We start from the raw sequence: 25939 nt of genomic DNA on the forward strand, positions 1-25939 counted from the left end.
CACTCATGCCCGCTGAGGTGGCTCATTAAATATCCTTTTATTCCTCGTTTTTAAAATGGCTAATCATAATAATAAAAAAAAAACAAAAAACCAATGGCATGGCTCTGCGGAGGCCACAGGAGAGATATTGCCATAGAGAAAGAGTCAAGTAGTGCGTGAAGTTGCGTGGGCCCGGTGCGGGGTGGGCTCCCCAATGGGGCTGGGGGTGGCGGGGCAGCACTGGGCTCCTTGGCTGCGTTTTTTGGCATGTGATGAGAAAATATTGCTCGACAGGGATGTGCCTCTTCCCCACATGGAGATAAAAATAACCATGTGACAGCCAAAAAAAACCTGATCACCCATTTAAAAAAAAAATAATAGAAAAAAAAACCACAAACCCTGGGGAAATGCTAAAAAAAAACAAAAAACAAAATATAGAGCAAAATGTGCAGGTGCAGAAAGGCTGCAGCCCTCACCTGCACACCAGCAGCTCCCCCGGTCATCGCCTGCTTCGTGCCACCTCTGTAGCCAGTGGGAGATGCCAGGCACAGGGGCTCCAGATCCAAGCACACGGGAGGGGGGTCCACAGCATGACAGAACCCAGCAGGAGGGTCCAGGATCCTGTAGGCCCCAGTGTGACATGGGCACCCCGTGACCCCCAGGAGCCCCTGAGCGAATCCCCCCCTTATCCCTCGAGCACAGGGGCCCTGGGTACGGACCCTGTGAGGTGGTGGCCCAGGTGGGGAAGGGGAATGGGTGGTTTCTTCCTCTCTCTGGGTAAGATATATAATTTCTGCTTCTTTTTTTTTTTACTTTTTTCTTTTTTTTTTTCCTTTTTTTTAATATTTATATTTATATATATAGATATTTATATATACACACACCTGGTAACTCAGAAAGAGAAAAAAAATAGAATCCGTAACAATAATAATAAAAAAAAGTTATTCTGGTTTAAAAACAATCCATTCCTACCACGCTAGGCGAGCGATTGATTGCACAAGGCCCACAAGTGGCTGCCCGGCCAATGCTGGCAGGGCACGAGGCTGCGGGACATGGTCCCCCCCCACGACCCCACACCTGGCCAGGGCAGCATCCCTGCCCCACACAGTCCTGGGGTGTGAGTCAGCGCCTGAGTCCCAGGGAGGGGTGGAAAGAGGGAGGAAAAAAACCCCTGGGGCTTCCACAGCCCATCTCCTCATCCCCGTCTTCAGCTGGGGACTGCAGAGCGTCTGTGCCCATGGAGCCCTCTGGTGCAAGCGGGTGCCCAGCCAGGAGGTGAGCGGGCGAGCGGCTCTGCCCCTCATACCGAGATCTCATACGTGGTGCCCCCCACACCAGAGACCTTCTTGACTCCTCCACGTGTGGGGCTGCTGACAGGCACGGATCCTGAGCCAGGGGTGGCTGAGCTCAAGCTCTTGGGCTGCCCGTTGGACTTGCTGTAAGATGTTCTCATCTGCATCTCGTCTCTGGGGAGGGAAGCAAGCACACGGGGGTGAGAAGGTGGGAGCACGGGGGTAGAGTGTGGCAAAGCACGGGGCAGAGGGAAAGGGGGGAGTGGGATCCCAGCACGGCGGAGCAGAGGCAGCCCTGCCTTCCCCAGGGACACAAAGCAGCCAGACGTCCCTCAAGCCCACCGAGATGCCCATGAATTCTCCCAGGGACAACGCCAGCTCTGTGCCAGCAGGACTTTCCCCAGCCCTCCCCGCATCCACCCCGGTGAGCTGCAGTGCACGCCATGCGGGGCAGACGGTGCCAAAACTCACTTTGGTGCCAGTAGCGGCTGCAAGGCCACCTCCTCAGCCTCGGGGACGCTGGCCTGAGACGCTGCTGGTTTTTGGCTGCTGTAAGACACAGATTTGCCCAAGTGGGGGGCGGCGGGCTGCTCAGGGGAGCCCAGGGAGCGCACCCGCAGCACGTGAGAGGGCTCAGGCTTGCCAAAGCGGGGAGGGGCCGGGCGGGTGAGCGGATTCTTGCCCAGAGGCGAGCGCTTCGAATCGTCCGAGGAAGAGCTGGTGCGGGGGGCGTTGCTGGAGCCCGGCGTCGACTGGATGCCCGAGTCTGCCAGCCCCGCATCGTCCTCCCTGCCCGCTGCGGGCGGCTGCTGCAGCAGCTTCTCCCGCTCCTGGATGGAAGCCACGATGTGGCGGGAGAGATTGTCATAGCGCACGGGTGAGGGCTCGCGGGGCGGCACATGCTTGGGTGACACGGTGGCAGCAAAGCGGCCGTGCAGGTCGGTCTCTCGCTGCTGGGCGATGCGGGCCGAGAGGAAGGGCGACGTGTAGCCCACGGGTGGGTCGGGCTCGGGGCCGGCCTGCACCGACTCGAAGTCAGGGCTGTCAGAAGGTGTGAGCAGGCTGTCGTACGACAGGCTCCCGTTGCGCGTCTGGTTCACCAGGCTCTTATAGGAGGTGGACGTAGTGCCCTCGGAGCGGATGGACTGCAAGTGGCCCAGTTCAAAGCCCGTGCCCTGGGCTGACTTGAGGCTGGAGGAGCGGGAGCCACTGGACAGCGGATCAAAGGGAAAGTTCTTGCCGAAGGTGGGTGAGCGGAAGCTCTCAGGCTCCAGGCTCGGCTCTGAGCGGTAGCTGGGCTTGCGGCCGCCCTCGCCGATGCAGTTGGGCTCTTTCAGGCTGTTTACTCGGCTCAGCTATGGGACAGGAACACAGCAGTCACTCCCAGGAACGCAGGGGCCCCACACAACTCTTAACGCCCACCCCAAACCCACTACCCAGAAAGCCAAAGCAAAGAGCACAAAAGCAGCCCCGTATGAGTGCTGCCTGTCAGCCAGCCACGTGCACAGCTTTACCTTTGCGCTGGTGGAATGGGGCAGGGCAGCTGAGCTGCTGCTGCTGCTGTATCCAGGCCGGTACTTGTACATGGTGGGTGTCGGGGGGCTGTCCTTGCCTAGCAAGCTGCTGTCTGCGGGCAGGGGAAGAGAGAAAGACACTCACACGTGTGGCCACTAACACAAATGCTACGCGGAGTCCTCCCTCCCTTCCCCAGAACCGGCTCTGAGCCTTAGGAGGACAGACCATGGAGGTGAAGGCGAGAGGAACAGGCTGGGGGGGAGCACTCCAGGAATGGATGAAATGGAGTGGGATGGAAAATGGGTCCCCACAGCACAGCGTTCCAGGCAGGCACTTCCCTGTCCCTGTAGCGGCCCTGTTCACATCCCACCTCTCTTGCAAAGCCAATGCAGGTATCTCCAAGCACTGTTTCACTAGCGCTCAGGGAAGCAGGGCAAGCATGTCAACGCAGGCTGCAACAAACACAACCTTTGCCACCAAGCCAAGCCTGCCGTTCCTTCTCCTCCTTTATCCTGGTTGCACTCCTGTGCCCACCTACAGCACAACAGCCCATAAGCTTGCCCACAGCATCTCAGTGTCTCTGGACAAGCGCAGTGACCTCAGCTTGGCTTCCTGCTCTTCTCTGATGGAGTAGAGCCAGTTGGAAGCATCCCACAGGCTTTTCCAATCACAAGGGCCATGTGTAGCAGCCCAGAGACACGGGCGCACCCTGTTCCACAATGCGGTGGTGCTGACGTGCTTCAGGTCTACCCCGCAGCCTGTTCCTGCAGCCCTGGCTCCTGGTCTGCCGGGCACAGCCCTGGGCTTCCCTCCCAGCGGCTGGCTGGGACCCTGCATGCCCTCCTTACCCTCATTGGTGGCCAGGGTTAAGTGTGTCCTCAGGCCCGTGTAGCGGCTGAGGTCTGGCTTAGGTGGGGGTGGCGGTTCGGCATCAGCAGACTGGCTCTCTGTCACCTCCAGGCTTCCTTTGGACTGCAGAGACAAAGCGCAAAGGGTCAGCAGGGCACCAAGGCCTCAGCCCTCCCCTTAGCAGGCAGGGGGCATGCAGTGGTGTTACGGTGCCCGCTGGTGCCCCTGGGCCCGTCCAACATCCTGAGCGCTCAAAGGCAGCACATGCCCCACGTGCTGGGAAGTGCTGTGGAAAGGGAAACCTCCAAACAATGCTGCGAGGGCGAAGAACAGGATAGGGAAGGGCGATGGAGTGTGCAAAGCCTCATGTGGTCACTGCCACATGGGAGGGATGTAATTTCTATCCTGAAGGGACACAGAACAGGACAACACGGAGGAGGCAGAATGTGACCAAGGCTCACTCGGTTCTTTACTCACAGATGCAGGCTTGCACCCCTGGGTTCCGTGGAGGACCCCAACGTGGGGAGTGCTTAATTACCCCCTTCCTCACCTTCGTCCTCTTCAGCTCTGTCTGGATACCGTTGTCCATGATCTTGACAGTAATCTGGCCATCTGATACCTCAGGCCTCAGGAAGGGGGGTCTCACCAGCACTGTCTGCTCAGCCCTCGGGCGCCCCAGGTACCTGCCAGAACCCAGAGAGAGGGGGCAGAGAATGTGGTGAAGGCTCATAGCTGGGGGTGCTGAAGTTGGGTATTGGAGGGCTGGGGAGGTGCCACCATGCTTACCTGGGGGCTGGGGAGCTACACAGGACCCGGCTCACGTTCTTACAGCAACCATTAGTGAAGGGGTTGACACCACCTCGGAACTTGCCTGTCACCTATGGAATGGGAAGCATCACATCAGTGTGATTGGCAGCCATGGGAAGTCTATGGTCCAACCCCCCCCTCACCAAGGCCAATAGGTCTTTCCCTAACATCTGATTGGAAACTGCCTCGGTTCAAGCTGCACCCATCGCTTCCTGCCCTTCCACCAACCATTCTTAAGGGCCTGCTGGGCTCCTTCTTACCCATGACTACCCCTCAAACAGCAGCAGCAAGATCCCATTTCTTCAGGCTGCACAAATGAGGTGAGCTCAAACTCCTCTCACTCACTGGTGGCACCCCTCTCTCAACTATCTAGGCAGAATTCCCTTGCTCAATCCACCTGTCTACACCTACCTTGTGGAAAGAAGCCCCAGAGGCCATCCCAATTGTCTGACACCAACTAAGCACCCCACATCAGCCAGTACACGTACCTGCTCGTTGGTAGTGCGGCCCCTTGCCACGAGCACCACATGGAACCCAGTAAGGCCAGCAACGGGAATGAAAAACAAGCTGGCCACACACATCACAGCCATACTGCCAGCAGGCAGCTAAGGAATATGCTTGAGGAACATGTAGCTGTAAATGTCCCTGTTCATTGCAGGGAAGTATAGGACTAGATGGCTTTTACGGCCCCCCCCACTTCAAACGACTCTATGAATATCACAGCTCTGCTGCACCACATACACCCCTCAGCCCCACAACACTTCTTCCCCCTCCAGTCCCTTCCCGAGCCTTCTGGGAGCGCAGAGGATACGTGACGGCCATGCGGACACCAGAGAGCTCTGCCTGGTAGAGGACATAAAGCAGACCAAAGCCAAACACTCCCATGATGTGCGTAGTGAGTGACAGCAGGAAGAGGAAGAAGTAACGGTAATTGCGTCGCCCGATGCAGTTGTTCACCCAGGGGCAGTGATGGTCAAACTCCTGTTGGTGGGGAAGAAGACAGTGAAGGGTTTGGCTGGCAGTGCTTTGTGCCTGCACGAGGATTTTTGGGACTGATGGCGCAGCTCTGTGCCAAAACACAGAGACAGCCCAGCAGCTGCTCACCTCCACACAGTTGTCGCAGACGCTGCAGTGGGAGCAGCGCGGTGGCCGGTAGAAGCGGCAGGTTGCACACCATTTCATGCGCACCTGAATGCCCTTGATCTCCACTGTCTTATAAAGTGGAGCTCGGAAGTCATCTTCCTTGTCTTCATCTTCCTCAGCTAGCAGGAAACACAAGCACAACCACAACACACATTGGGACAGTCACCAAACTGCAGCTGGCCTTCTTTCCTCCCCACCTGGAGATGCCCAGCACAACGCTCCTCTGTCCCACTGTAAACCCCCTAGACTGTCCCAGGGACCACTATATACAGGTAGAAGAGGCTTTGCCCCAAAACCACAGCACCCATCTGAGCCCAAGGCAGCCCATATGAGGTGCCAGGACTTAGGCAACTTTCACCACTTGATCCTACCAACCAGCAGGGCCATGAACCCGGAGCAACCTCCCAGCAGCATCTGTCACCAACTGATCCCACCCAGACAGGGCAAGGAGAGCTCTCCCCAAGCGCTCTGGGATCAGGGAATCCTCTTTCCCGCTGAGGAAGGAACTAGCTCTATCCCAGATGGTTCACAAGCTGAGACACACTCACCTCGTGGGAATATGCCTGGGTCCATGAAAGTGGCCATGCTGAAGTTGGCCAGCACGAAGAGGAAGACGACAGCATTGTAGATGGGAATGACTGGGGAGACGTAGAGGCTGAGCCAAGGGCACCTGCAGACACAAAGGCTCTGTAACACCTGTCCTAAAGGAGTTCCTTGAGCACCCCAGGTCCAGGCTTGCCTGCTGCACCTGGCAATGGTCACAACAGCCCAGCTTCCCTCCAGGAGCAGTGGCCAAATCCCCCTGCAGAGGGGGCTTCTCGAATGGGGAGGCCGCTCTGCCAGCTTTGGGGACAAGTGCGTCAGCCAGCCCTGTGGACCTGCCCAGGGGTATCTATGCAGAAAGTGCTCCAGCAGACAACTGAGGTACAACACATGCCCCTTCTTAATGGCGGCAAGAACAGGAAGAGCCTGTCAGACTGGCAATGCCATGTGGGCTGTGAGAAGCTGCACTGGCATAGGGACGCAGGATGGATCTCGCTCCCTCAGTGACACTATTCCTTTGTCTCATTAGCAAGCATGAATAACATTTGGGGACCCCACAATGGGACACAAAACCATCAGCTTTGAGCCTAAACCCAGACCAAAGCTGCTGCCTGAGGCATCCGCTGTCCCAGCTGGCACCCAGCTCCTTCACAGGGCAGGGAATGGGGTAAGTGCACCATCCCCGCTGCCCTGCCCAGGCCGGGTGCAGGCTGAGGGCAGTGGGCTTCCCCCTTGGAGGCGCCAGCGTAATTCCCTAATCTGCTTTGCTGCTGGGAGTTTAATCCCGTGGATCTAGGGCAGCATCTGTCCCTCTCTTTCCCCCCACAGCGATAAACACAGATGGATTTAGGCAGTGAGTGGAGGGGGCAGAGCGCAGTGCTGGGCGAACAGGGTGACATATGGTGTCAGCACCATAATCCAGCACAGCCCTCGAGCAGGGAGTGGTGAAGGGGCACGTGCTGCCCCATCCCTCCTCCACCACCACATGCTGCCACTCAGTCAGACTGTGGGTCCCACCTCCTGGCATAGTGTGGCTGGTACCACTTGCCCTCCCATGCCAACAGGAGTCTGCCGAGCACACCACTGCGATGGCAGCCTCACCTTGGGCGATGCCTCCTTGCCTCAGCCTACCTGCCATGGCATTGCCACTGCTGCTCAAAGAGCTCTCGGGGGCAAGGAGTGGCTCCTGCAGCCATGCAGCACCAGCTGCACCGGCCCGGCCTCCTGGGGCAGCAGGCCCTGCTGTGCAGCCTGAGAGCCAGTGAGACGGGTCTGTGCTGAGGGCAAGCTGTGGGGAGCCTGGGAAGGGAAGGAGCCTCCATTTTGAGCAGCCCCGAGCTCTCAGGTGTGAGCACCATTACCCCAAGGGCAGACCCACCAGCTCCATGCTGCCCTTCAATGGCAGGTTAGTGTCAGCCTTTGGGAAGGGACCAGCTCACAGCCCCAGGCCTTATTGGGCCTCGCCAGATGCCCGCAGCAAAACAGGCGAGCTGCCAGAGGCTGTGCCCAGTGGACTTTGTACCCATGCAGCAGGCCCAGGCTGCGCAGCCATCTCAGCATCACCATGTCCTTGCCTTCTGCTCTCTAGGACAGACACGGCAGGAATGCGTGCCCCATCCCAGCATGGAGCTGCCCCCTGCTTCATGCACCTCCCATAGAACCCAGAGAGTTGGCAGTCAGAGCACAGGCGTGGAGTACACCCATCTCAGAGAGCTGTCGAGACTTGTCCCTGGCAGCACATGAGAGAACTCGGAGAACGCAGCAGTCTCGGCCTGCCACAACCTGAGTCACAGCCCAACTGGGGCAGGCTGTGCTGCTCCTCCCCTCTGCAGACCCATCTGTAGCCCCTCACTGCAAACACATCCCCAAACCATGAGTGCTCCACGAGGTCAACTGCTTTAAAGCAGAGCACGCCACGAGGAACCAGACCCAGGCAAGAGAAGAGGTGTGGGATGGAATAACTGATCCCCAGGGGAATTCCAGGCTGGAACCAGCAGTGTCCAAGCCACCAAGCCAAGCTCATCCCTTGAGAAGGGAACACCTCTGCCCCTGCCAGCTCTCACTCAGCAACGCAAACCTCAGTCCAACCTGATGCATTCTAATGAAATTAATGTGCTCATTCCTGGCCCAGAGATACCAACCCTAGGCCAGGATGGACCAGAAGGAAGGTGCCTGGCTGACATACTAGAAACAATGCCTAGAGAGAGGCACACGAGTGGAGCCCTTCAGGAGCAGGGCACAAAATGCCTCCAGTTCCACAAGCTCAAGCTCTGTGCAAATTTCTTTTCCTCTCCTTCCTTCCCTGCTCCAGCAGTTTCATAAGAACAGCCCTATGAGCGCTATAAGCACAAAGCAAACCCCCCCAGCCCCGCCAAACAACCTGCATGAAAGCATGCCGTGCTTTGCCACTCTGCTGGAGATTTAAATTGGTGTTTTAAAGTAGGTTAAATAACATCCACTGACCTACAATTAACGTGACTCTGCCCAGGTGTTCCTGCTCTGAACAAACCTGCTTGGCAGCACACAGCCTGACCGCAGCTGTTCCTTGCACTGATAAGCAGCTCCCAGCAGCCCCATAGCTCGCAGCTGGCACTGCGGGGTGGCAGCAGCCAGGACCAGGTCTGTGGGGCACGGCTGCCCCTGCTCAACGTGTCCTGATGGTAGTGCAAAGGGAGGAGGGCACTTGTCACCCCAAGTGCAGCATCAGGCACACCCACTCCCTCTTCTACCCCAGCTCTCTGAACTGGTGTTGCAAAACTTGCTGCTTTCTGCAAGCCCAAAGTAGCAAAATCTCCTTCGACAGCCTCAAAGCTGCCACAGCACCGGACTGATGGATGTGCTGGGTCTTGGCTTGGGTACACCCTGCTGAACGACAGCACCAGCTGCCTGGAAGGAGTAAATCACACCAGCTCTGTCCTTTGGTCCTCAAATTACTCTTTTATTGCCCAGTTGCTGCCACGTGTTAAAGCTGCAGTGACCTTCCGGCCACCGAGAGCTGTGTTTGAGGGAGTGGCAGCAATCCATGGGGCAGCAGGACACCATGCTGGGGTAATGATACTGCCCCAAACACAGGCTTCCCCCAAGTGCTGGCCTCAGGCCCTGCTGGCTCCTAGGTAGACCAGCTACTCCAGGCTCTCTCCAGAAACACCAGACCCTCCCCATTTCCTCAGGCTGGCACCGACAGCAGTAAGATGCAGGCAGGGGTCATAGTGCTTCTCCTTCAACTTTCCTTAGATGCTCACAAACTGGTTACGAAACTTTAAAGAATAACAGAGGCTGCCCCAGTCTGACAAAACACTTTGGAGAGTTCCAAAGGAGAAAATTATCTCTGTCATTTTCCTCATACAGGTCACAAGTTAATTCCCAGCCCAGATGGGGCTGAGAACTGCCAGCGAGACGAGCGAGTTATGCAAACATCCGAAGGCAGCAGTGAAGTGTCTGCCAGGAGCTGAAGCTGAACAGTGGTGAGGTGCCTCGCTGCCCAGCTCCCTTCTCTGATTTGCCTCATGGGAAAACCAAGCAAAATTCAGCTGGGATTGAACCACTCCAAAGGAACGCAGGGTGCTGCGGTGCTTTTATACCCTACATCCATCCCACAGTGTCACAGCCCACCCGCTATGCCAGCTCCTCCACCAGGAAAACCCTGCTCGGTCCCTGCCTTTCACCCATCACCCAGCATCACACCTCCAACACCTCCCCCCACCCTCCTTGCTCTTTGGCCACACGACTGGGACTCACGTGAAGGCAAAGAAGAGGGTGGTGGCTCCCACTAGGAAGATGGCAGCAGCTGAGACCGGAACGTATTTGCTGGGTTTGAACCTTTTTCCAGATGCTGCTGGCATGTTGGAGCTCTGGTGGGGAATCTGCCCTGCAGCATAGCCCAGGCCCAGCTGGAGTCAGAGCAAGGCGAGAAGGGCAGGGGAGAGTGAAGGGGCCAAAGCACGACCCAGCCTCCTGGGTCAGTCCTGGAGCGGGCTCTGAGCAGAGCAGGCTGTCTGCAGAAGTCCAGTACAGTCTCCAGAACAAGAGGCTCTGAGGAGTCCACGCTATCCTCTGCCCTGCGAAAGTTCAGGGGTGCAGGGAGGGAGACTTAAAACCATTAAAAAATTCAGCACAGAGAACCGGATTTGGATTTAAAACAGCTGTCGGGGCAGGAATGCTGCGAGCTCTTGAGAGCATGCAAAAAGCAGCTCCCCGTGTGGATTGCACCGGCCACCAGAAATGAAGATGAGCTTTCCACACAGGCAGGACAGGAGCGAGGCAAGAAGCACAACGCGTGCGAGCACCCTGGGAAAGAGCAAGATAGCGGTAAACTTCTTGCAAAAAGCCACTCGGGGGAAACCACTTCTCCTTTTCAATCTGATATCCACAGCCCCCTCCGGCCGCTGTCTCACAAGCGATCTGCCCAGCTTCCTTGCAGCGCTGCTGTGCCTGCTCCTCCTCCTCCTCCTCCCCAGAGGCGGTAGAGAAGCACTCTCCCTGATTTCACCAGAATCTAGGCTGGCTGCCTGGCGGTGGCCATTTAATTTTATTTATTTCTCTCTTGACTGTTAAAGCCGAGGAACAGCTGGTGCAAGGTTGAGCTGTAAATCCTTTCTTTGTGAGGGGGGCTGGAGGGGAAGGTCCAATGGATTGTGCGTTTTCACCCTCTTCCTACTTGTTCCTTTCTCCTGACCCTCTGGGCCTTTCCACGGGCTTCGTTGTCACTCGGTTGTTGTGAATCAACAGGAACTGCACCAAATCCTCACTGTGGCAACCATTCCTGAGCAGCACAACAGCAGGGATCTGAAGGAACGCTTTCAGGGAGGGCTTTTATACCCCCAAAAGACAAGCAATGGTGGAAGCAGCGCTGAAAAAGTCTGTACTGCCCATGGCCTGAGCAGAGTGTGGGCAGGTCTCAGTATGTTCCAAACCGCTCCATTTTTACTGAGTGGAAGGGAGGTAAAGTTGCTCTTCATTAATCCATTTGTTCGTTCAAAAAACTCAGGAACATTGAGAATGCCGCACCTTACCTAGAAAAAGAGGACAGAAATAAATTAACAAGAGAAACAATCCCTGAAACACCACAAAGCTGTCCAGAACAGTGAGAATGCATTTATCTGAGGAAGGAAACAGAGTCAGGAAGATGCAGAACCCTGTTGCAGGCGACTTCCAAGCCCAGCTCTGACACAGCCTGATGTCACAGCCCAAGGCCTGTCACCTCCCAGCGGCGTCCCTTGTCACAGCTGAGAGCCTGCAGCAAGAGGAGGCTGTAATTAGCAAGGACCCAGCCAGCCACATCGCTGCCCATCCCTGAGGCCCTCTGCGCCCCATTCACTGCAGAGAAGCCCAAGCTAAGCAACATGCCAAGGACTGTGCAGGAAATCTGCACTGAGCCTGGAATAAGATTAGGGACCGTAAGAGTGCTTGCCCAACCCTCGTACATTTTCCAGTTGTAACTCAAGTTCTAATGCTGCAAAGTGCCTGCAGGCTCGAGGTGAAGGGGCCAATCAGAGGCTTACAGAATTGATATTTGGGTGGAGGCTGCAGAAGGAAGAGGCAGCTGGAATCTCATCCTCTTCCCCCCAAGGGCACAAAGCAGAGAAGCCAGTGGAAAACACCAGCGTCCTAACCAGGAAAGGGATTCAGAGGGCCAGGATCCCAACAGAGAGCCCTGATGGCTTTATGGTGCCTTCAAGAGCGTCATCAGATTGATGACTGACAGCAAGGGTGTAGGCGGGAGCATCAGATTGCTGCAAGGCAAACTGCAGGGGAGAATGTGCCTTTGTGAGTACTGAAGGAGGCACCAACCAGTCCCAAGCACTCACGATCCCATTGCAGCTCAGGGAAGGGCTGAGCACAGCTTCTATTTCATTGACTGTCACTGCTGGAACCCCTTCTGGGCCATTTGTCACACACTCACTGGCTCAGTGTTCCATCACAAGGTCTCCATCACACCACTGACCCCAGATATAGAGCCATAATAACCCTCTTTTCTTCCCAAAGCTTATTCATAGAGGTAGACAGAAATTCTGAGTGCTGACCAAACACTCAGAAAAGCCGAGAGAACTGCGGCACAAAATTAAGGGTCCAATTAGTTAATGACAAGAACTTATTAGGTTTAGATAACTCAGTCCCAAAGCAGGGCGTCAGGGCTGACTAACCAAGGCACCACTCCCACTGCAGAGGGCCCTTCTTTCACAGTAACTTCCGAAACCAACTTTTTGGCTTTGTGATGGAGAGAGAGGAAAGACAGCACGGCACAACATGAGCACAGTGCCCCAGATCTGCTGGCTGGGAGCCCCGCTCTCACCTCCAGGCAGCTGGCCGCTGTGGCTCTGCGGGTGGGCGGGCAGCAGTGCTGGAGATAGGCTACCCCCAAGTTGAAAGATGACATCACTGCTAATTGCTTTAGCAGAAACCATCTGTTAACGTGCTCCTCAGCTGTAACAGGACACCCCGGCCCTTTGAAAGGTTCCGCCATGAGAACAGCCACACCTCAAATCCAAACAGATACTTGCAGATTTCAGTTTGCCCCCATGCTACTCCTCACCCCTCCATCCCATTCCTTACGCAGACGAATCTCCTCGTCCAAGATGAGACGTTGTCCACAGAAGTTCCCCTTAAAGCCTTCCCCAGTTCAAAGTCCTGCTCAGCTCTGCCTGAACCCTTCCCAAGGCACCACCTAATGACGGGTGCCTATATTAAAGGGCTCCAGCTCCTCTCACGGGGTGAGTCGGCACGCTGTGGCAGTTGCAAAAGCCCATGTGAGGGCTCAGCTTAGTGCAGAAATGAGCATCAGGCAGCGCTGGAGAGAGCTCCCAACATCAATGCACGAGTAAAGACAGAAACACAGACTATCCTGAGTTGGAAGGGACCCAAAAGCATCACCGAGTCCAAGTCCTAGCTCCAAAACTCAGGCCCTGTGTTGGAAAGCGTTGTCCAAATGCTCCTTGAGCTCTGGCAGCTTGGGTCTGTGACCACTGCCAAGGGGAGGCTGTTCCAGTGCCCAAATGCTCTCTGCTGAAGAATCCTGTCTTTATATGCAAACTACAGCTTGGGCACCTGCGTGTCCAAGGTCCAGCCCTCCTGCAGCCTGGTTTGCACCTGAATCGCTGTGTGGTGTGGCACTGCAGACTGGGATCTCAGCAGCGTAATCTTAAGGTATCTTCTCTTTTCTTGAGGGCTAAATGATGCTGAAACTTGACCATTCCTGTCACTTACACTGATGACCTGGAGAAACACAAACTACATGCAGGACCCACCCTGCCTTCCCACAGATTATACCGATACAGACCATGTAACACACCAATTACCCCAAACAGACAATCTCCTGCTATACCTCTGCCCACCCTCAGTCTCTCCTTTTTTCCTCCCAAACCTTTTATCCCCACCGCAACTCACCTGAGGAATGTATGTGCTCTGCTCCCATCCTGATCCCTTCTCCGCCTCTTCCAGCCCAGCAGCTCCTCCCTTCCATACTTCTCAGGACCTGCCCTACTCCTTCCTCCTCCCATTCAAGCTTTACTAGGCTTGTGTGTCACCGATTACTCCATTTTCCCTCTCCTCTGGCATTTCTGCCTGTTTTCCCAACCCTGGCACCTCTTCCTCTGTTGTGTTTTTCCCCCTGGTTCATATTATCCAGAACAACCCCAGGCATCCCACACCCAAGGGAGAGCCCAGGTTCATCAGAGGGTCCCCAAGTCAGCCCCTGCCTCACTGATACTCCCATCCCACAGCCGGCCTTACTGCCTGGCAAGGCAGCTCAGCTGCTCCCTGAGCTCATCCCAATGCCCCCATTTCCCCACACCCATATTCTCATTCCCCATTTATGTGCTTCCCTCCATCCATGTGAGGGTCTAACCTCCATCTCCGCTCAGCTTCTGAGGACTCCACCAAATCCTCCATTCCTTCCCTCAGGATGCTTCCGAATGTCACCGCTGCCACCTTACGCTTCTCTTTTAGTCCACGCTGCCTTTTCTTCAGCTGAGAACCAGAAGAATCTGATTTCCAGCACTCGCTCCTTGAAGCTCCGTGCTCCTCCTGTCCTTCTCACCACTGCCCCACCTCATTGCTTTCCAGCGACCTATCCACACGCAGCCTCAACAGTCTGTATTGCTTTAGGGCTTGATCTTTCCAAAGCATCAGATGGGACAAGAAAACACTCCTCACCATGCGTGAGCCATCCAACGCTGCCAACAAGCAGCGCAGCTCCTCTAAGCACTCCCAGCCTTGAAGAAGGAAGCGCGCGCCTCAACGTGACAAGGTTTCCTGACCCTGCCTTTCGTTACCGCCCGGGGAAAGGAGCTGGCACGGAGCGGAGAGAGTTCACTCTCAGTTATGAGCTCCAGTGGTGCGTCAGCTGCCTCCCTGCCCCAAACCAGTCCTGCTGAGTTTCCCCAGCACGGGTCAAAGACACAAACAATTCCTTCCGAGTGATGCAAGTCCCGATCAGGGCAGATCCGGGACGACACAAAGACAAGATGTGCTCTACCTGGTCCCACCTTGTTTTCACTGCCTGCACACAGGATCTGAATGAAGCAGGTGATCCCAGGGCCGGCTCCGTAGTCACCTTGGCACCTTCTACTCACAGGATGAGAAACACGTCCCAGCCAGCTCACCTCTGCACTGAGCTCATTGTATAAACCCTGCACAGCAAGGAGCAAGAGGTATCCCTGCAACAGACAACAACCCAGGCAGCAGCTGCTGAGATGCAGGCTACCAAGGAAAGCACAAAGCCATCAGAGCAGGCAGCCAGCATGGCTGGCAACCCCTCGGTGCTTATCTCTGGCCTTGCTTACATCGCTCCCATTCCTCCCCTGCCCATCTCAGCGGTTTACATGGGATTAGCCCCATTTTGCGGACAAAGCAGGGAAGAACAGAATCTCATCCAATGTGTCTGCACCTTCCTCGATGTACAAACCCAGCCCTGCCACCACCGGTGCTCAGAGGGAGCAACCAGCAGAAGAAACAGCAGCAGGAGAGGGGGGGGGAACACCACAAAAAGCCTTGTATAAAATGAGAGGTGAAGGTCTCCTGATGGCCCCGCTCCACCCAGTTACCTCCTGCCTGACCTCAGGAACCATGAGAACAAAGTCCTCTGCTAAGGAACAACGCCTCACTGGAGGTGATGATTAGATTAAGCCCGCTAAGTTGATCAACCTCCTCACTCCCAACTAGACAAGGCTGCAGTCATGTTTTACAGCCCAGAAAAGATCAGTGCAAGAAGGATGATCCTACAAAGCATCCAGTTCAGACATATGGCGGAGCAATCACATCCTAAGGAGCTACCAGAAAGGGATACCAGGAAGGCAGAGTCTCCCCATTAAACCAGTGAGATGAGCAGGGAAGAACTGTGAGGTTTTGCTGTCATCTCAGGGAGATGTAACAGAATGCTCAGCTACAACTTGGGATTAACACGTTTCACATTGATAATTTGGAGCTGCTTAGCAGTAGTCAGGCTGAACACCTGCCAGCACAGCCCATTACATCACCAACACCGGAGAACGTCGTGCGGAAGCGTGTTTCAAGGAGGAATTTCACACTGGACAAGGCAGCAACACATGGGCCGGGGCCCTGCAGCCACAGAGACTTGAACCTCTGCTCATTGACGGGCCACGAGAACCAAACCCTGACACAGGCCATTGCTGTGCCAGTGTCTGCTCCTCAATCACAAACCCTGCCCACCCTCATGGCATTCAGGAGCACAACTGCACTGTTACCCCACCATACAGCCTCCATAACACAGCACCACACAACCCTCCAAAGCAGCTCTGGGCTCCCAGCACCAGAAGGACACGGAGCTGTCAGAGGGGACTCCACACAGATGCTGAGGGCTGCAAGGAGATGGGTTGGGCAGCCTGGAGAACAGCAGGCTCTAGGAGGCCTTCCAGTACCTACAAAGGCTACAGGAAAGCTGGAAAGGGCCTTTCAGTGAGGACAGAGTGTGACTAGTGATGGTTTTAAACTAAAAGAGGGGAGATTTGGATTAAGTATAAGGCGAAATTCTTTACTCTGAAGGCCGTGCGGCAGGTGCCCCCAGCCGGGCTGGATGCGGCTGTACCGAGGTCCCTGCCTACGAATGCGGCGGAACCGGCCGGGCCTTAGTGCCGCTCCCACAACACGCCGCTGTTCCGCGGCCCCGCGCACGGAAGGACGCGAACAACTCCCGGGTCAGCGCTCAGGGCCCGGGAGGAAGCGGCGGGCAGGGCCGGGAGCGGCGGGGCGGAACCGCGGGGAGAGGCCGAGCCGTGAAGCGGCGGGCGTGGGCTCGGAGGCGGCACCGGAGCACGGCGCGGCCGGGGCTCCGCGGCCCTACGGCCGGCAATGAGGGGAGGAGAAGGGAGCGACGAGAGCGGGACGGGCCGTGCGGGGATCCCGCGTTACTCACCCACACTGCGGCGCGGCCCGGGCGGCGCCCAACGCTACCGGGCACGGAGCGAGCGCGGCGCTCGGCGGATGGGCACCACGTCACGGCTGCGCATGCGCGTCCCGCCCCGTCGGCAGCGCGTCCCGCCCGCCGCTCCTCATTGGTCGGAGCCTGGGAACACACTGGAAGGAGCCGGGGGAGCGCGCTGCGCATGCGCCAAAAGAGAAGCGGCCACGCGCATGCGCCACTGGGGTTGGGGGGGGAAGGGGAGAGGGGATCAGCACCCAGGGACCCATCCCTCCATCCTGAGCCCTAGGCAACAAGCAGCACAGAGCCAAAGAGACATGAATTTAATAACAAATGTTACAAAAGGATATAAAAACAACATATGGCCTCCTGCTCCAGCTGTGCCCACACTAACACAGCGCATGGAAGCTGCTGGGCAATGAGAAGTGGTACAAGGACACACATGGCCATCCCGCACGTCCCCCCTGCCCCATCCCTGCTGGAGCTACTTGAGGTCCATGAAGCGGATGTCCATAATGAGCAGGAAGTTCTTGGGCAGCGGGCGAGGGGCAGGAGACAGCACGGTGAACACCTGGCGCTCCAGGTCCACCCCGGTGACCACAATGAAGCCGGCCACGCTGGTCTCCGAGATGTTGTCGTCGGGGCTGTCGGCCATGCTGACGCTCAGCAGGTGATGCACCATGTCCCGGCCCGGAGTCACCGGCACCAGCTTCAGCTGGTTGTCCTCCTGCGACATGCCCAGCGGCAGGCAGGAGTCGGGGATGGTGGGAGCCCCCACCTTGTAGATCTTAACATCAGAGAACTTGACATCGAAAGCGTGGGGGTAGAAGCAGCCCCGGAAGCCGTAGAAATACTCCCTGATGCGATCGTCTCGGCACTCCCGCCTGAAGTCCTTGGAGCGCTCCACCACCCCACCGGATTTGGGGAGCAGAACAGTGCGCACAAAGTGGGGCAGGTCCCTCTTAAGCTCGTTGTAGAGCCGCTCCTGGTCCAGCACCACCACCACATCTACCTCAAAAGCCGAAGCAGCGTGAACCAGCGCCTGGTAACCAGAGCCTTTCACCCAGCCGCATGTGTTGATGACGCAGCCGCTGACCGACGCACGACGGTTCACTTCGCATCGCTGGTTGAAGACGTCAGCCAGGCGGGATGTGATCTGCAGGCAGATATTGGGACACGAGGATAAAGCATGTGGGGTTGAGAGGGATGTTTCCATTCCCACAAGGCATCCACACAGCTGGAGGCCATGTGATGAGGACCTGTCCCATTCTTAGGGATACAGCAATCAGAGGCAATGCTCCTAACTCACTCAGCGGGTTTATTTAGTGCTAAGAGGTAGAAGCAATGCCTGGGCCACAGTCAGTCACTTGAGCTGAAATCCTTCCTTGCCCACCTCCCAGTTAATAGCCCCAAAGGGGCAGCAGCCGCATTCGGTGCTGAAGCTGCCCATAAAGTGCATTACGTGCACTAAAGGCTGCTTGACCACATCAGCAGAGCTGATCCCGATGTTGCACAGACAGGACGAGGGCAAGCGTGTGGCTGAGGGCAACCTTCAGCCAAATAGGGGCTCCTAACCATCACCAAACTGCAGACAGAGAAGGACGCTGGGGATTTGGACCAGCTTTTTACCCTTCGTGCTTTTGTTGGTGCATCGCACCACGGTTTTATACAACAATAGGCGACCCCTGACTCACAGGGGTGGGCAAGACACCCTGGAGCTCCAAGCAGGGCTAAGCACAAGGTGACATAGCAGGGACTCCACACACTCACCTTGTTGTACAGCTTGATGTTGGTGCCGGGTGTGGTGGAGCCAAAGTGATAAACCAGCGGGGCCTGCAGGGAGAAGCCCTCCTCCACGTCAGCCGGCCGCTCGATGTACAGGGCTCCCATGGTGCCGGGGATGGACACGGAGCCCTGCCCCACGTCCAGCTCCACGAAGGTGGGCCGGCGGCCGAGGCGCACGGCGTAGTTGAGCAGCAGGCGGCACACGGTGGACTTGCCCACGTCGGTGGGGCCCACCACCATGACGCGGGGTCCCCGCTCGTCCTCGCGCTCCGCCTGCCGCCTCATCTGCTCCAGGGCCGTGTGTGTGTTGAGGTAGAGCAGCATGGGGGTGTCCTTGGAGACATAGGCCACCTCGGTGCGCCCGCTGAGCTGCACGGTGCAGCCGTGCCACGTGAACACGGCCACCTTGGCACCGGCATCGAACGTGAACTTCTTGTTGCGGGTCAGCTCGGTGCCGAACACCTCGGCCATGCCGGTCAGCAGCTCCATCTGCACCGTCTGCGAGGCCTCCACTTCGAAGCGCAGCTCGGTCTCCCGCTCCAGCTCGAACTTTGCCACCTGCTTCTTCTCATCGCCGCCATCATCCGCCATGGCCCGGCCCGACCGCACCGCGCAGTGCGGCACGGCTGGACCCCGGGAACGGGACGGGGCAGCACGGGACGGAGCCCGGACTGCAGCAGGGCCGTCTTACGTCACAGGACGCGACGGAACTGAGGTGGTAGCGCAGCCCTCTCCATCACCGGGATGGGGCGTGCTGGGAGATGCAGTCCGGGCCCGGTTCTGCGGGCAGCCCCCCGGTGCTGCCTGTATCTCACCGTACAGCTCCTATCGGGGGCCGCACCCGCGGCCTCTCCCCGTTTCACCGCTCCTGGCCCCGCTGTGTGCCGCGGGCACAACGGGAGACACGCTCCCCTCCTGCCCCGGGGGCCGCTCGGAAGCGCACGGAGCCGGCAGAGCGGCCTCAGCTCTGCCCGTGTTGGCGGTGCCGTGTCGGTGCCATATCGGTACCGTATCGGTGCCGTATCTGTGCCGTGTCGCTGCCGTATCGGTGCCGTGTCGGTACCGTATCTGTGCCGTGTCGCTCCCGTATCTGTGCCGTATCGGTGCCATATCGGTGCCGTATCGGTGCCGTGTCGGTGCCGTATCGGTGCCATATCGGTGCCGTGTCGGTACCGTATCGGTGCCATATCGGTGTCGTATCGGTGCCGTATCTGTGCCGTATCGGTGCCGTACCGGTGCCGTGTCGCCGCCGTGCGGTGACGTCGCGCAGTGAGTCACGGCGCCGTGATGCAGTGCCCGTACCGCGGCTCTCCCCTCCCTTCCCCCCCCACCTCCGTCTGCTGCCCCCGCCCCGCACCGGCACCGGGGACAGCGGCACTGGGGAGCACGGCAGGCGGTGAGCTCAGAGGCACCGGGGACGGGGGGAAGTGGGGGGGGGGTAGGGCGGTGCTGCGGGGCACAGCGCTGCCCCCTCCTCACCCCATCCCCATTAACCCTTCGCAGGCCGCCCCCCCTCACCGCCCGCTTCTCACCCGGGGGGACGACGGCTGTCAGCACGCTGCTGCGCTGCTTCTTCCCCTGCGAGCGGCTGTGCGGGGGCTGCACCATGCCCCCCGCACCCCCGCGACCCCCCGGGGCGCTGCCGCCCGCCGTGCCCCCCGCCCGCCGCCACCGGGTCCCCGCCGCCCCTCGTCTGCCTCCCCGGACCTTCCACAGCTACCTACCGCGCTCCCACCGCACCTACAGCTGCGTACATTGCCGTGCACACCTGGCCAGGCACGAGGAGCTCATCTCCAAGGTGCCCCCTCTGCGCCCGCGTTACCTCCCCGGGGCCCTGGGGTGGCCATTGTCCCCTCTGCCGTGTCCCTGGGAAACAGTGAGAGCCCCCCCAGGGCAGTGGTGTCTGTCCTCTCTCTGCATAGTCCCCTTCATGCTGTCCCCTCCACAGCGTCCCCTCCACAGCATCCCCCCTGCAATGTCCCCTCCGTGGTGTCCCCAGTGCCAGGTGTCCCTGTGCCCACACTCCCCACGGCATCTCCATAGCAGACAGTGCCTCCCCACGGTGGTGTGGTGGTGATGGAGGAGGGGGTGAGGGTGGCACAGGGGACGCTGGGTTGAGTCACGCTGTGTCCCTGCAGTCCTTCCAGGGCAGCCATGGCCGTGCCTACCTGTTCAACTCGGTGTGAGTACTGCGGTGGTGGACGGGATGCTGGGAGGGGGGGGATGGGATAATCTCTCACCCACCCAGGGCTGCTCGTCCTGGAGAAGGTTGAAGGAACATCCCCAGCCGTGCCCACAGCACCCTGTTTGCTGCAGGGTTAATGTGGGCTGCGGCCCGGCCGAACAGCGCCTGCTGCTCACTGGGCTCCACTCTGTGGCTGACATCTTCTGCGAGAGCTGCAAAACCACGCTGGGCTGGAAATACGTGAGTGCCCCTGGCACCCCCAACATGGGGGTGGGCATCACCCTGGCACCCCAATCCCTTGGTCTGGGCGTCCCAAAGACATGATACAGGCACTCTGAGCCCACGGCACCACAAATCCCACTGGGTTACCCAAAGCCCTGCTGCAGCCCACCGTGTGGGCACCCCAAACCCACAACGGTTGCCTTGGGACCCCAGATCCATGGCGTGTGTGTCCTGTGACCTGGGCCCTGGGGGGGCTCAGGCTGCTGTCCCCACAGGAGCAGGCATTCGAGAGCAGCCAGAAGTACAAGGAGGGGAAGTTCATCATCGAGATGTCACACATGGTGAAGGAGAACGGCTGGGACTGAGCAGCACGGCAGGGACACCACGACGACACCTACCCTGGCAGGCACCTGGCACTGGACTACTGACATGGGCCCTCCCCACTTTGCTCTTCAGTGGAAGCACCCCATGCCAGCCTGTGTCACCCGCTGGGGTGGGGGCATGGGGCCCGTCACCAGCACAGAGGCTGCGGGCAGCTTTTCTAGCAGAATAAAAGCTTTTTGTAGGAAGCTGTCATGTGTCACCTTGCAGTGCCAGGGGGATGTGGCAGCGCCGGGGGGATGGCACCTGTCTCACCAGCAGCAGTAGTGATCCCCTTCCAACAGGAGCCAGTTAGTGACTCAGAGCTTTTATTGGGGCCTCAGGCCCAGAGCTGAAGGGGGAAAAGAGAGGCACAGGAGCTATTTTGGGACCCAATGGGGGCAAGGGATTTGGGAGATGTGGGAGGGAGGAGAAAGAAAAGAAGGATGTGGCTGGAGGGTTGTTGGAAGAGGGAAAGATGGGGTGAAGAGGGAGGAAAGGGAGAGAAGATATAGGGGAGCAAGGAGGGAGGAATGGGAAGAGGGGGAGAGAGGTGGAAGGGGTAATAAGAGAAGACAGATAGGGACAAGAGAAGGAGGGAGGGAAGAAATGGAGGTGTGGAAGGAGGGGTTGGGCATCAGGCCTGGGGGTCACTAAGGCGTCCCATGAAGAGGGGGATGCTATTGCCTTCATCCCAGAGCACGAAGAGGAAGGGCTGTAAAGCCTCCAGCTGCAGAGCCATGCGGGCCACCGAGATGGCCATGGCACCCGCTGCCTCCACACCTTTCTCGTCCAGCGTCAGCACAGCCCGGTGTTGCACTGCATCCACTGCCACTGCTGGGCCCTGTGCCAGCCCACACAGCTCCGCATCCAGGAACAGCCCAAAGTCTGCAGCAATCAGCCTCAGTGCCATTGCCATGGCATGGAAACAGCAGGGGATGGGGAGCATCGGGAACAAGGGGAAACCAAAGGACACCAGGAACAAGGGGGGAATGGCAAACAGCAGGGGATTAAATAAGACGTAGGGGACATGGAGGGACATGGGGGCCAACAGAGAACCAATGGACACAGATATGTGAAAACACTAGAAACATGTGGGGCACTGGTATCACTGGGAGCATTGAAATTGCAAGGCAAAGGTGCAGGGGACCTACTGCAGGGAGCAAAGTCACCTTATGTGCAGGAGGTGACATTGCTCCAGCACAGGCAGGGGTAGGGGGGATGCCTTACCCATGTCATGAACATTGGCCACCACATCCATGGCGAGGTCAAGGTGCAGGCGTGGCAGGGCTACAGTAGTAGGGCGCATGGGGGTGTTGGCTGCCCGCTGCAGCAATGCCAGGAAGGTGGGGGGGTCCAACGCTCGCTCCACAGCCCCCAGTGCCTCTGGGGGTCCTCGTGGCACCAGTACCACCAGGCTCAGCCCCCCACTCAGCTCCAGGCGCCCCACCTGCAGTATGACATCATAGCCTGGCATCCTCATTCAGTGCCATGGGAGCGATGCCATAGCCTGGTTTCCCATCACTGCTCCAGGGATGATGTCACCACCTGGCACATCCCTTCCATGCCACGGCAGTGACATCACGCCGTGACATCACGTTCCACAAGCACAGGGATGCAGTACCTGCACCTGCAGGCGGGAGTCAATGAAGGAGGCCACAGGGTACTTCTTGCTGGTCATGGTGAGCACATCCACTGGCAGGTGCCCATGGCGCATGAAGGGCAGCAGCACCGTATGCTTGGTCTTGAAGGGCTTTTGCCACCGGGCTGCAGGGACACAGTGCCCATGGGGTGGGGGTGTTGTGGGGCTGAGAGCCACCAAGGGATGGAGGAATGAAGGTTGGTAGATCCCAAGGTGGATCTCAGAGCAGATTCTGGATAGACCCTGGGAATCGTGCCATACCCTGGAAGTGGACTGCGCTGAGAAGCACCAGGCGAGGCTCATCAGGCAGCTGGGACAGCAGCTGGGGCACAAGCCCACGTGTGGCCTTGTGCACCCACTCATTGATGCGCTGCAAGTCCAGGCTCTCGTTACCACTCAGCTCCTGTGGCTGGGCCTCATAGAAGAGCCATGACTCGTTCAAGAAGCGGGGTCGGAGGTGCAGGTCTGTATGGTAGCACGGATAATGTCACCCCCTTGCCCACCCCACTGTTCCTCCCTGCCAGTGTCTGTCTTACCTGGATGGTGGAAGATCTCTGTGGCGGAGTGCAGCCCTGACACATTGGTGAGCTGCCGCAGGGCACCGTGCACGCAGGCCAGCCCTGGCCGGTATCCCAGGATGGCAGCCAGGCGCTGCTGGGTCTCACCGCGGGCACCTGGGGGCAATGGTGAGGCTCAGAGGGACCTGGCAGCTGGGAGGGCCGGGGTGTGTGGGCTGCACCACGGGGAGCTCCTCACCCAGCAGCAGATGTGACAGCCCCAGGGCGATGTTGAGGGGGGAGAAGAGCAGGTTCGTGTTGGGTTTGGCAGACTCTGCCATGTGCTGGTAGAAGCGTAGGGCAAAGGTGCCCAGCGCTTCTGCCACCTCCTCCTTCTGCTCCCTTGTTGGTGCTCTGCAGGTCTCGGCCGGCTCCTCGTCCCCAGGGCATGGTGGGGTGCTTGTGCCTGGAGGGGTGCTGGGGGGACCCGTGGTGGTCCCAGGCTCAGGGGTGGCCATGCTCCCATTGGCAGCTGTGCCAGGATCCTCAGGTGATGCCACAAATTCCGCAGGGCCCAAAGGCTGCAAGGCCTCCAACACGGCATCCAGGCTGGGTTCCTCCCTGGAGCTGGCATTGGAGCTGAGCACAGGCTGGGTTGGTGTCCCCACGTCCCCTGGTGGGCTTGTAGTGGGACGTGGGAACACCATCTGTGTTGGATGCGGTCTGATTGGCTTCATCGTTCCAGAAGGAGTGGTCTCCAGCATGGACACCTGGGCGTGGGGACACGGTGAGGGGTGGCAGGGGGCACCTGGCTGCAGGGAGTCCACATCCCTGTGCCACGCTTACCGGGCTGACAGTGGCCGTGGCCACCAGGCACGCCAGCAGCAGGCAGAGCTTCATGGTGAGCAACCTGGTGGGCAAGCATTGGTCAAAGTATTAAGCGGACACCCGGTGCTCCCCCCTTAGCACAACAGCCCTTAGCATCCAGCACCCCGTTCCCCAAGCCCACAAACCACACACTGTCAGCACCTGCGCGACACCCCCACCCGCCCCGTGTGATGGAAGGGCAGCATCCCGAGCCCACCTGACGCCCGTCTGGTCCGCTCCCCAAGTGTCCGGCCGGCCGCAGGGGGGAACTGGACGGCCCCAGGCCTGTGTGGTTAAAGATTAAGGAGGGCGGGAGGCCATAGCGGCTTCCCGTAAATCAGCAGGGAAGTGCGTGGGGCCAGGCTTGGCGGGGGCACCCGGCTGCAGCGCAGCTCCCTGCACCATACGGTCCCGCCCCACGCGGGCGGACCTAACCCCCCCAACCCCCCGGCCTTCAGCACCCAACCCGCCCCATCCACCCACCCACCCTCTCGGGGAGGGGCATCAGCATCTTGCCCCGCCCCACCCGGACCGGGCAGCCCCGGGGTGTCCCATCCAGCAGCGGCGGCACCGGGCACCGGACATCAGTGGCCATGAACAGGCGGCTCGCTATGGTGCGTAGGGCGCGGGGTTGGGGGGGAACACCCCGCTATGGGCACCCAGCCTGCGGGGCCGGACCGGGACAGCGGGACCGTGCGGGTGTCGGAGTGCGGGGATGCGGTGCCGGGGTGCGGGGTGGCACTACTCGGGGCGGGGGGTGCGGGTAGCGCCGTGCGGGGGAGAATGGATGGCAGCAGCGGGGCGCGCAGCATCCCACGGGGATCTGTGCGGCCGTTTCGTTTTCGTTTCCCCGACGGGGACCGCACGGCGAGGCGGTGTGTCCCGAACCGTGAGATCGCCCGTTTCGGGGCGTGATCCGCTGGTTGATACGGCCCATTTCGGGGGGGACCGTGGGCTGCTCCGCCCCAGGGCTGAGCCTGGAGGCGTGTCCTCGCTGAGTCCCCGTTCCCTGACCGGGTCTCACCCACAGGAGCTGGAGGAGGTTCGGCGCTGGGGAGGGGTCCGCGACCTGCACTTGGTGGACCGCGACGTGCTGCGCTGGAGGGGACTGCTGCTGCCTGTGGGCACGAGGGGGCTGGGGCACGGGGGGTATAGGAAGGGTCTTGGGGGGGCTCCTTAGGGGAAGGGGTATGGAAGGGGCACTGGGAGGTCCCGGGGGCACGGGGAGGCCCTGGGGACATGGAGAGAGTCCTTGCTGGGGCAAACTTCCCTAGGAGGCACCATGAAGGGTGGGAGAGGGACATGGTGGGACTCACCCTGGGAGGGCATGGGGCAGGGCAGTCATGGGGCTGTGCCCCTGTTGGGCAGCTGGAGGCTGAAGCACTCTCATTGCCGCTGCAGAACAATCCCCCCTACAACACGGGTGCCTTTCGCTTCGAGCTGGCCTTCTCCCCACATCACCCCTTTGAGCCGCCCCGTGTCACGCTCCTCACCAGCATCCACCACCCCGGTGTGAGCCCTGACGGCGCTGTGTGCCAGCCCCTCACTTCTCCCGAGAGCTGGGAGCCCGTCACCTGCGCCACACACGGTAGGTGCAGGGGGCTGGGGTGGGGAACATGGCAAGCACCCTCACTGATGCTCCCCCCGTGTCCCGCAGTGCTGCAGGACCTGCTGCTGCTGCTCGATAACCCTGGCACCGAGCGGGTGCTGCGCCCTGAGCTGGCTCGTGAGCTGAGCGAGAGGCCCGAGTCCTTCCTGCACCAGGCACAGGAGCACACCCGTCGCTATGCTGAGCCACGTCCCGACACCTCCGGGCCCTGAGCCCTCACCTCAGTGTCCCCTGCCCTGTACATAAAGCTCCTACCTCATGCCTGTGAC

The 25939-nt window shown here is 59.0% G+C and overlaps 5 protein-coding genes across 7 annotated transcripts; 2 read left to right on the forward strand and 3 right to left on the reverse strand.

Moving 5' to 3' along the window:
• Positions 1–18: 18 nt before the first annotated feature.
• On the reverse strand, positions 19–16646 carry ZDHHC5 (zDHHC palmitoyltransferase 5). Its single transcript, XM_015863624.3, has 12 exons — positions 16498–16646; positions 9867–11140; positions 6134–6255; positions 5547–5704; positions 5254–5423; positions 4931–5033; positions 4422–4513; positions 4186–4318; positions 3635–3758; positions 2786–2898; positions 1743–2626; positions 19–1445 (listed from the first exon to the last, which is right to left on the reverse strand). Exons 2-12 carry the CDS (start codon positions 9968–9970, stop codon positions 1280–1282), a joined length of 2169 nt encoding a protein of 722 aa, XP_015719110.2. The 5' UTR covers positions 9971–11140; positions 16498–16646; the 3' UTR covers positions 19–1279.
• Positions 16647–16809: 163 nt separating this feature from the next.
• Positions 16810–18982, reverse strand: CLP1 (cleavage factor polyribonucleotide kinase subunit 1). The gene is made up of 2 exons (XM_015863658.3): positions 18274–18982; positions 16810–17659 (listed from the first exon to the last, which is right to left on the reverse strand). The coding sequence occupies exons 1-2, from the start codon at positions 18877–18879 to the stop codon at positions 16988–16990; spliced, it is 1278 nt and encodes a 425-aa protein (XP_015719144.1). The 5' UTR covers positions 18880–18982; the 3' UTR covers positions 16810–16987.
• Positions 18983–19560: 578 nt separating this feature from the next.
• On the forward strand, positions 19561–21264 carry YPEL4 (yippee like 4). Of its 2 annotated transcripts, XM_085548303.1 has the most exons (5): positions 19561–19684; positions 19792–20086; positions 20427–20470; positions 20605–20713; positions 20971–21264. In XM_085548303.1, the coding sequence occupies exons 2-5, from the start codon at positions 19895–19897 to the stop codon at positions 21058–21060; spliced, it is 435 nt and encodes a 144-aa protein (XP_085404429.1). In that variant the 5' UTR covers positions 19561–19684; positions 19792–19894; the 3' UTR covers positions 21061–21264. The 2 variants fall into 2 exon arrangements, with proteins under 2 accessions (XP_085404429.1, XP_085404428.1); XM_085548302.1 differs by lacking the exons at positions 20427–20470; positions 20605–20713; positions 20971–21264 and having other exon boundaries at positions 19792–20420.
• A 103-nt stretch (positions 21265–21367) lies between these two features.
• SERPING1 (serpin family G member 1) lies at positions 21368–24487 on the reverse strand. Of its 2 annotated transcripts, none has more exons than XM_015863656.3 (8): positions 24279–24487; positions 24041–24104; positions 23454–23964; positions 23234–23371; positions 22959–23162; positions 22680–22822; positions 22286–22505; positions 21368–21943 (listed from the first exon to the last, which is right to left on the reverse strand). In XM_015863656.3, the coding sequence occupies exons 2-8, from the start codon at positions 24092–24094 to the stop codon at positions 21693–21695; spliced, it is 1521 nt and encodes a 506-aa protein (XP_015719142.2). In that variant the 5' UTR covers positions 24095–24104; positions 24279–24487; the 3' UTR covers positions 21368–21692. The 2 variants fall into 2 exon arrangements, with proteins under 2 accessions (XP_015719142.2, XP_085404424.1); XM_085548298.1 differs by having other exon boundaries at positions 24224–24487.
• A 107-nt stretch (positions 24488–24594) lies between these two features.
• LOC107314453 (ubiquitin-conjugating enzyme E2 L5-like) lies at positions 24595–25938 on the forward strand. The gene is made up of 4 exons (XM_015863662.2): positions 24595–24675; positions 25092–25181; positions 25463–25649; positions 25719–25938. The coding sequence occupies exons 1-4, from the start codon at positions 24655–24657 to the stop codon at positions 25880–25882; spliced, it is 462 nt and encodes a 153-aa protein (XP_015719148.2). The 5' UTR covers positions 24595–24654; the 3' UTR covers positions 25883–25938.
• Position 25939: the final 1 nt, after the last annotated feature.

The sequence above is a fragment of the Coturnix japonica genome, chromosome 5 (genome assembly GCF_054131305.1).
Source record: "Coturnix japonica strain WE chromosome 5, WE-NBRP24, whole genome shotgun sequence".
Lineage (NCBI taxonomy): Eukaryota > Metazoa > Chordata > Aves > Galliformes > Phasianidae > Coturnix > Coturnix japonica.